Source organism: Eptatretus burgeri, chromosome 8, assembly GCF_056783735.1.
Source record: "Eptatretus burgeri isolate ZD-2024b chromosome 8, Ebu_testis_v1, whole genome shotgun sequence".
NCBI classification, from domain to species: domain Eukaryota; kingdom Metazoa; phylum Chordata; class Myxini; order Myxiniformes; family Myxinidae; genus Eptatretus; species Eptatretus burgeri.
This window is the reverse complement of record NC_140968.1, coordinates 4,251,813-4,261,812: the sequence shown is the minus strand read 5'-3', so window position 1 is coordinate 4,261,812 and position 10,000 is coordinate 4,251,813. Positions and strand designations below refer to the sequence as shown.

Here is a 10,000-nt window from a genome sequence, read left to right as displayed (position 1 = left end):
TTGAATGTCCCAGCTCGTTCCCTGTCATTTCTTTTATTGACTTAGCATGGTGTGTGTTGAGAAATAGAGAGGCAGTAAATTGTTCATTTGGACCGACGGGCCTTGGTAACCATCCGCTCGGGTTACACACGGTTCGGGCACAGTAACGGCTCGTCCCGCTCGAGGTCTGTCGAGGGTGTGAATTCCCCGGTAGCTTTGCCGTGTGGGTACTTAGGTATATTGAAGTTTGGCAATTAACGCTACCCCACGCAGTCGAAATATTGGTGATTCATGGTCCTGTAAGGGACCCGTGCCTTTTGGACTTATCCGCTTTACAGGTCATGACCTAAATTCCGGTGTATTCGGTGGAGCCGACTCTACTGCTCCTTCTAGCGGTGGTGCTCGCCACCGATACCCGGCCCACAACAATATATCACCCCTATAGCTGACTCTGATGAAGACTATTCCTGACATTTAAAGGATCTGTCGACCTCGAAACAACAAGATGCAGCTTCCGCAAAGCAGACTTTCTATCCCCCGCCCCCTTGCCCCTCCTCCCCCCCCCCGCCACTCACCTACACAGCGGAAGAGACAGGGTTTTGCAGTCGTGAGTGCTTGCATGTATCCAGGCCATAACTTTGTTTTCTTGTTTTACCATTTGAGCTTTTATCTTCAAATTTTCAGCAAGTATTTATGATGAGAATATGGAGGAAATATTTAACAACTGCACAAGCTGAGCTGTGGACCTTGGAGACAGGTTCTGGGAATACGGTTGCTCACGGAAAAGCGCTATAACATGAAAGCTTAGTTCAAGTGCAGAGCAGATGTGGAAGTGCTTTGCATTTTAATATGCTTTTCTAGTTTAATTTTGTATCTCCTGGAATGTTTCGTTTCTTTGTGCTGCTTTGACCATTCCCATTAGTTTTAATTTGCTCTTCATTTTCCCAAAGTACCTACTAATTATTAAGGATGATGTGGTCAGTCATTGTAAATGATACTTGTTTGACCAAATTTGGTGTATCAAGTGTTCATTACAGCAGGACTGTCCGATCTTTAAAAACAAATGAATGTCTGCTACAGTACATGCATTTTTTTTGTTGTTGTTGTTGTTTTTTTAGTTTGTTTGTTGATTTATTATTTTAAACCATTATATTATTGTAACTTCAGGGAGACAGACAGACGGAAGGGATAGAGTGGGAAGGGGAGGGACGAGGATGGAGGAGAGAGATGAGTAGAACTGAAGTTTTTACTTTTACCAAAATTTGTTTGTCGACCAAATATTATGGGTTGACCTTTTCCATGTTCCCATCTGAACCCACAGGACATTGATGCTGGGATCCACGGTTAAAATCCCATGTACTGTGTTCATTTGTTCATTGTCTACTAATATTCTTGTAATAGTCGATGGATGTCTCCCGATGTCCTTGTCATGCATGTACAACTTTCTGTGTGAGCTTTTGTCACTGTTGAAAAATAGCCAAAGGTCACAGCACTATAAAACTCACCAAAAGAGGCCAAGTGTTGTTTTTGAGGTTGATGAATACTCCATATCATTATTAACGGAGCTATTTGTACTCCAATCAGAAAGAAAACAAATCTGTACAATTTATCACGTGTACATTCTCGCCATTCAATTTGGGTTATCTGTGTATTGAATTCCCAGCTTGTGTTTGTTGAGCAAATTTTGATTATCAATTGAATTTTTAATGCAAGTTTTTTTTTTTTTTCCATTGTCAAATTTTCATAGTATCATAAAAAAAATTGCTCATTTTACCTTGCAGTGTAAAGCGTCGACTGAGCTTGTCAAAGAAGGTTAAGTTGAAGTACGTTCCTGGGGAGTACGAACATGGCTTGCTTCCTCCTCCAATGCATGCCGGTGAGTACGGGTAGGTACCCACGTGCCTCTTACCCGGGGTACATAACAACTGTTCGTTAGTTTTATTCTACGTTTTTGCTGCTTTTTCTGCTATGGGAAAAAAAAATACTGAGCGATAAAAGTGGAGGTAGAGCACACCTGCATCAACCACACCTGCATCCACCCAAAATATGGGAATTGGATTCTAAAAACAAAATGTGGGGGAGGAGGAGGGGGAAGGGGGTTAGGTGTTGGGGCTAAGGATGCGGGTAGTAAGTTAAGAAAACACATTTTATACAATTATTTGAGCTAAAACACGGTGGTAAATATATTCTTATCAACACTTTGGTGATAAATAATTATTGTTTTTCTTATCGAACAATGCAGACCGACAGCCTCAACAGAAATTATATTATGTTTCATAAATGCTGACCTGCCATGGTTTTCACCTCATAGTAGGCCTGCCAAGAAGTTGTTTTGTGCAAAGGACACTGCTTCTCTGTTCATAGCAAATAACCAAGCTAGATCAATAGGGCATGGGATGACATTTCTGAATTTGATGTGAATGTCATTTTCAAGATGAAAAGGGTTAAATGAGATCATATTTGGCATTTTATCAATTATACATTGAGAGGCCCATAATGTATGATAGTGTTGCGGACCCGGGGTTGTGGGGGGTACTATGAGGGAGGGGCTGTCCCTGGTTTCCCTCCAGACCCACCGGGAATCGCAGGCCATCACACATGAATAAGTTAGTGTCGTGGCGGGTCGCTAATCGACTGCAAACGCCAATAATTTAACTGCATGACCCAGTGTCCTCCGTTTGACTACCGTTTAACTGGGAACACGTGGTCACTTTATCAGGGAATCACGCCCTTGATACGTACTTGCGTTACTTACCGTATCAGGTGTAGCCGAGCGGAGCTGTCAAGTACGCACCGGCTAATAAGCAGATTTTGGGGGTATAAATTCCCGGCTATGCTAAGCCGCGAACCATGCTGGACCAATGGAGGAAAAGACAAAAGCGAGCTGGGTACATTTATAACAAAGCAAATTAATTTCAACAAAGTGATGAAAATTATGTGGCGCAATAATGGATTTATTCACAGATGTACAGTCAGAGAAAGCAAGGAATTCATGGGTGCAACAAAAGAAATGCAATATTCACAAAAGAAGACTGCAGATTTAGCCCAATAAACTTGGACAGTCTTAACGTACACTATACATGACAGGCGCCATCTCTCTCACTCACACACACACACACACACACACACACACACACACACACACACACACACACACACACACACACACACACACACACACACACACACACACACACACACACACACACACCGGAAAATCAGAGGAAGTTCAGAAAGATGAGAGGCAGTTGAGGACTAGCGACCTCGTGGTACCTGGTGCGGTCGGCGGACCGGCGCAACCCGATTGCTTAGGAAGAGGAAAGAGGTAGGAAAACTGAAGCTGTCTATGGTGTTGGAGTGAGAGGTGCAAATCAGTCAGATCGCTCTGAAAAGAATGGTTGTTTAGGACTTGCCCTCGCCGATTGCTATTATGCATCCACAGTGGACGAGACATAGATGGGAGAGAAAATGCACAAGAGAAAGACTAACGAAATTGTATAAGGGTCTGTAAATGTGAACGCTGGCTGCTGGATGCAGCCGAAAAGTGAGCATCGTCGACCTGGGGATGATCCTGGCCCGTTCTGACAATTGCTTGCTCCACCCCGATCTCTTCGCTTGGCTACTCTGCCTTCTCCTCTTGGTCATGCTGACTAGTGGAGAGATTTGCTCGGACGCTGGAGAGCTCTTGTATGACTGCCTCGTGGAGCCAGGACGAAAGAAGAGACAGATTTTGAGCCAAATTGTTACTTTTATGGGCCCTGAGCAGGAGGAGAGGAGGAGGAGCCAAGAATTGGATCAAACTATCCCATAGGTTTTTCCGAGCTCCCCCATTGGTGCATAGCAGTCGCCCCACGCTGAAACCATACCCCACCAGACTTTGGAATAAAAAATGGCTTCATTCGACCTTGCGCCGTGCCATGCATCGGAGCGCCACGATTAACATGGAGTGAGTTTTTGGGAGCGCTCTCCGGCCCCGAACATGCGCTGGACTCCATTTAAGTGTCGTTATTTTGGGGAAACCCCAGCGCTATCCGTACGTCTTCAAATGAACCCCAGCGCACGCTTGCGCTTTGAGCTACATGCCAAAACACCCTGATTCTCATTATCCTCTTTCCTTTGGCATCTTCCGAGACTGCGGTGAGCGTCCGAGGGGTTGATGGTAGTTGTGGCAGTAATAGGAAGGTGAGAGAAGCATTGTGGCATTTGTGGTGAAGAGATTGGGAGAGGTGGTTGTGGATGTGGTGTTAAGGCGAAGAGGTTGGAGGAGATGTTCGTAGCTGTGGCGTTTGTGGTGAAGGCGTGGATGTAGGTTGTTGTGAGGATTTTTAGAAGACGTGTGGAGTGGTTATGGTAAGCGTTATAACGTTGTGTTGAGCATAATTAGCGTCCGAAGTGAGGCGGCAGTTGGGTTTTGGCGAGCAGTTCAAACTGAAAATGGCACGCATATGCAAATGAACCTTAGTGTGCTTCCTCGCATTCCTGGCATCATTACTGTAATGCATGCGTGCTTGTGTGGTTTGTGTGTGAGGTAAAGTATAGTAAAGGGATGAAGTAAAAGAAAGAAAAGAGAATTGAAGGCCGAACTAAAAGCCCTACGCAACGGATCTTTCTATTTACCCACTAGACATATGGAAAGGACTATCTAAACACATACAAATGAAATAACTATCTTAGGATCGCTGTATGTTGTGTGCCATTGCCTCGGAGGAGTGCCAGTTTTTACAAAACCACAACAATCTTTATAATTTAAAAATAAAACCAATGTCACCCGCAGGGTGACCCGTATCTTGCCAAAAGGTGACCACGTGTGACTTCTTTAAGGTCACACTGAGGTGAACAGAGCTGCTATCCACCAGGAGCGACTCCTTGAGGAATTTATGCCTACGAGAGATTCCGATGAGAATCGTTCTACAGAGTAACCATGAAAAATATGCTTTTGCCTCATAACGTCACCAAATGACGTAATAATGTCTCAAGCTTGACATATCTAGAAAGCACTCATCGAGGTGTTCAATTTGAGGTACTACACGATATGGTTCCTAAAACTTGAAAATTTGACCTTGGGGTCAAATATGTTTGACCAAAGGTGCTAACCATGAAGGTCAAGGCCAATCGCCACCAAACATTAATCAGCTGAGCGCCAGACCATGAACTATATTCCCATGAAGTTTGAAGACGATCCGATCAAAATTACTCAAAAAATAAGGGTTTCGTCGACTTCACTGATTTGCGCCAAAGTGACCTTGACCTTTGACCTTGACCTTCAAAATTTTGTGCACTGAAAGGGACCTCTATAGGCCTCTGATATGCGAAGTTACAAAAATTTCCAATGACAACTGTGCTCTGCAGAGTGATTTATACGTGATTACAGACAAAAAAAAAAACAACAAAAAAAAACATATGAAGGTCAAGGCCAATCGCCACCAAAAATTAATCAGCTGAGCGCCAGACCATGAACTATATTCCCATGAAGTTGGAAGACGATCCGATCAAAATTACTCAAAAAAATAAGGGTTTCGTCGACTCCACTGATTTGTGCCAAAGTGACCTTGACCTTTGACCTTGACCTTCAAAATTTTGTGCACTGAAAGGGACCTCTATAGGCCTCTGATATGCGAAGTTACAAAAATTTCCGATGATAACTGTGCTCTGCAGAATTTTTTATACGTGATTACAGACAAAAAAATAAAAATAAAAAACACAAGCTGACGAACATATCTTGCAAAAACTTCGTTTTGGCAAGATAAAAATACATGGATTATGATGATTTAAGGGTTTCCAAGCCATCGCCCACACTTAAATGATGAAAATCCAGTAACATGTCTGAAAAATCACAAATTATATCATCGTAAGAAAAAAATACTGACTTTTTTTTTCTCAACACCTTCAGAAAACAATTATTTCAAATTTACAAACCTAAAAGGAAAATATATCCTTCACTGGGGTAAGAATTAATTTTCTGAGCACAAATCTGTTCATCCATATGCAAATTTATGCAGTTTGTGCAAATTTCCTCTTCTTACCAAGATGGTGCTTTACAAAGAAATATAATGAAGAATTACCTTTGTTCATTCAATCATGACCTCCGCCGCGAAGGTGGAAGGAAGGAGGTTATGTTTTCAACCCTGTTTGTCTGTCTGTCTGTCTATTTGTTTGTTTATTTGTGTACAGGGTATCTCAAAAAGTTGTTCCTTTTGTCCTGTTCAGCCCTGATCCGTGTGGTGTACTTGCTTTTCCATGAGCTTTGACTGTATTTTTTAAAAACCCACCAGAATTCACATCTCCTGGATTATAAGTCTAAAAAACCAAAGGTGTCAACAAACGTTATTGCAGCTGAATGAAAATCCTGAAGTTTTAATTTTGTGCATGTCTTGTTTTGAAAACGTGGACAACAGCCAATGTATGCCAATCTCATGGCTCTCACAGCATGGTTCCTGCAGGGCACAGTGATCGTTCACATGCCTTGCATCGGTTGTGCGTCGGTTTCTTCTGTTTTTTATTATTTACTAACTTCCTGGTATTGTGACGTGTCAAGTATGTGCAAAGACAGGATGTTTTGGAATAAGACAGAAGCAGGAATGGAAATGGTGAGTGTGGATGTTTGGTATTGTAAGAATATTGTGCCACATATTCAGCACCCAGCTCACCGAAGTGCTTTTGTTTGTATCTGTTTTCTTTCCCCTTTAATCTCCTGAACAGGGAAGTATCTTCGTCAGAAAAGAAGTGACTTCCAGCTTCCGTACGATATTCTTTGGCAATGGAAACACAACCGGGTGAGTTCATCCGTCGGACGATTGTTGGATGAGATCCAATACACCAGTAAAATTGCTGAGAACCAAGTCGAAAAGAGAGTCACTCAAAAGCATTGATTTTGGTATATACTGTTCAGTAAAAACAAATAAAGTACTGTAATCACTCGTGTATAAGCCACACTTTTTCCCGAGAAATAATTCATCGAAATTTGGGGTGCGTATTATCCATGAGAACTAACGTGAAAGCGATATTTCTTCACATTTACATTCCCGAGCTGTGACTTCATTTTGGCTGGAGTTGATTTTTGTGGGGTGGGTTATACATGTTCTTCTTCTTCTTGAAAGGCCACAATTATTCCCACGTTCTTGTGGGATTGGCTGGAGGAAGTTTGGCCCAAGTCTTTCTTGACCTTTGACAAAAGTTTTCCAATCGTTCCACAGCTGCATTGCCAAAGGCATAGAAGGAGACACAAATGAATCAAACGTAGATCTACTTTTGCCCAAAATGCTGTTAAGGATACCAACAACTGAAAGTGTGAGTTTCTACGGCCCTCCCATTGAAAAAGCACTTGACCAAGCTGAGGCAAAAACCACCACTCCCAAACCAAAGCAATAATGGCACACAACATAGAGTCAGGTCAGGTCAGGTATGGGAGCATGTGCCAGAACAGCGCGTCGCTGCGTCCACTTTCCGCCGGTACTCCAGGGGCCTCCGTCTGGCCATCCCCCAGGCAGATGCCAGGCCCATCCCCATCTCCTTGAGATGATGGTCAACCTGCTGCAGCCATGAGGCACGTGGTCGGCCCACTGGCCTCCTCCACTCATGAGACTCCCTCGCTGAGAGAATCTGGTGAGCAGGATCAGCGTCAGGAAAACGAGCCACATGTCCATACAGCCGCAGCTGACGCTCACGGACTATGCAGGTAACAAATCTCATCCGAGTCTCTCTCAGCAACCGCTCGTTGGACACAAAATCCGACCAGCGATAGCCAAGGATTCTCCGAAGAGACCTGGTACCAAAGGAATTAAGTCTCCGTCTCAGATCCTTGGTCAAAGTCCAAGTCTCGCACCCATAGAGCAAGACTGGAAGTACCAAGGACCTGAAGACTCGGACTTTCGTCCTCCCGCACAGGTACCGGCAGCGCCACACCCCATGATCCAGTGAATCCATGACTCCCCAGGCCCGACCCAGACGTCTATTGACCTCCGGCTCACAACCTGCGGAGACATGAATATCACTGCCAAGGTAAGTGAATCTATCCACGACCTCAACATCCTCACCACAAACAGACACAGACAGGACAGCAGCATCCAAGATGTCACCGAAAGCCTGGATCTTTGTTTTGACCCAAGAAATCCGTAATCCCAACGGCTCCGACTCCTCATTCAGCACCTCGAGGGCCCCCAAGAGGATGTCTAAAGTCTCCGCAAAGATGACTGCATCATCTGCAAAATCAAGGTCTGAGATCTTGACATTGCCAAACGATGCACCGCAACTTGATCTCTCCGACATCCTCCCAAAAATCCAGTCCATACAAGTGCTGAAAAGTGTGGGGGCAAGTACACATCCCTGACGAACTCCAGTAACAACTGGAAATAAGTCAGAGGCGGTACCACCACACTTCACAGCACTCTCAGTACCAGAGTAGAGTTCAGACATCAGATCGATCAGTTTCGGTGGCACCCCACGAAGACCAAGAATCCTCCAGAGGACATCCCGATTCACTGAATCGAACGCTTTACAGAGATCAACATAGGCTGCAAGCAGCCCCTGCCGAAACTCTCGTCTGCGTTCAGTGAGGACACGAAGAGCAAGGATACGGTCAATCGTTGACCTCTTTGGTGTAAAGCCTGACTGCTCTGGACGCTGGTGCTCAAGCAGATGGTGGCGAACCCTATCAAGAATTATCCGAGCAAAGACCTTGCCCGGCACTGAGAGCAGCGTCACCCCTCGGTAGTTGTTGCAGTCTTGGCGATCACCCTTCCCTTTCCAGAGAGGGACAACAAGGCCCCTCTTCCAGTCAGTTGGGATGATGCCTGTGTTCCAGGCAGAGCACAAAACTGCATGCAACGACGCGAGTGCAGCATTTCCACCAGCCTTGAGAAGTTCAGCATGGATGCCACAGATCCCTGGAGCTTTGCCCCGTTTCAACTGGTTCACCGCAGCCCGTGTTTCCACAAGCGATGGTGGACCACAGTTGATTCGAGGGTCAGCAACAGGGATTGTAACACCCTTGACGTCCAACTCGACAGCTGGGGGATCAGCCTGGTACAACCGCTCAAAGTAACCGGCCCAGCGGGCCTTCACTTCAGACTCCTCTGTCAAGAGCCTACCACTCTCTGCTCGAACTGCAGTGCTCCGAGGGATGGGCTTGGATGGACGTAATGCGCGAATTCCCCTGTAAGCGGGACGAGAATCACCTGTCCACAGGTGATGCTCTACCCCCTCACAGATTCCTCGCACATAGGCCTCCTTGTCCACCCTCAGTGCACGTACAGTTTTACGCCTCAGCTCCCTGAACAGCTCAGCTCTGCCATTCAGCCTGGCCCTGCGACTCTGGTCAATGGTATCCAGTGTCCCTTGAGAGACAAAATTCTTCTTTGCCCTGCGGTGAACTCCAAGGCATCCACCGGCAACATCAAGGACGGTGGTCTTGAAGGTGCTCCACAACTCTTCAGGACCCCCCAAAGCACCCAGACCCCCCAAGTGTCCACTCAGCCTGTTCGCAAACTCCTCAGCTACTCTCTCATCCCTGAGCTTGGCAACATCCAGCCCAGGCTGGGATGGTACCATTCTCCAGGATTTAAGGTGCAGCTTTAGAGTTGCTACAACAAGCCTGTGGTCAGTATTGAGGAACTGAGCACTCCGGTAGACCCTGCAGTTCTGGATCATCCTCCAACGACCGTCAATGAGGACATGGTCAATCTCCTTTGCCACACCGCCAGCGTTGGAATACCAAGTCCAGCGATGAGCTTGTGGGCGCTGAAACCATGAACCAGCCACCCTAAGTCCATGACTTCTTGCAAAGTCAAGGAACTTAGTGCTATTCTGGTTCATAGTTCCTGACCCATGGGGACCAACACACACCTCATAACCATCCCTATCAGTTCCAGTCGATGCATTGAAATCCCCCAAGACTAGAAGTGTATCTCGTCTGGGGCACTGATCAACCACAGACTCGAGTGTGGCGTAGAATGCATCCTTCACGGTAAGATCACTCGCCTCAGTCGGAGCATAAATAGAGACCAGGGAAATGACACCTAAGGAG

At 45.5% G+C, this 10,000-nt stretch overlaps 1 protein-coding gene across 7 annotated transcripts in view; it reads left to right on the top strand.

Annotated features, from left to right (window-relative positions):
• The window catches only part of LOC147020961 (histone-lysine N-methyltransferase ASH1L-like), a 134,880-nt gene that overhangs the window by 80,416 nt on the left and 44,464 nt on the right, over positions 1-10,000 (top strand). For all 7 annotated transcript variants that reach the window (XM_085890689.1, XM_085890691.1, XM_085890688.1 and 4 more), the window contains 2 exons: positions 1,761-1,855; positions 6,679-6,752. In XM_085890689.1, coding sequence (XP_085746815.1) covers positions 1,761-1,855; positions 6,679-6,752 — 169 coding nt within the window. The remainder of the gene's footprint in view (positions 1-1,760; positions 1,856-6,678; positions 6,753-10,000) is intronic.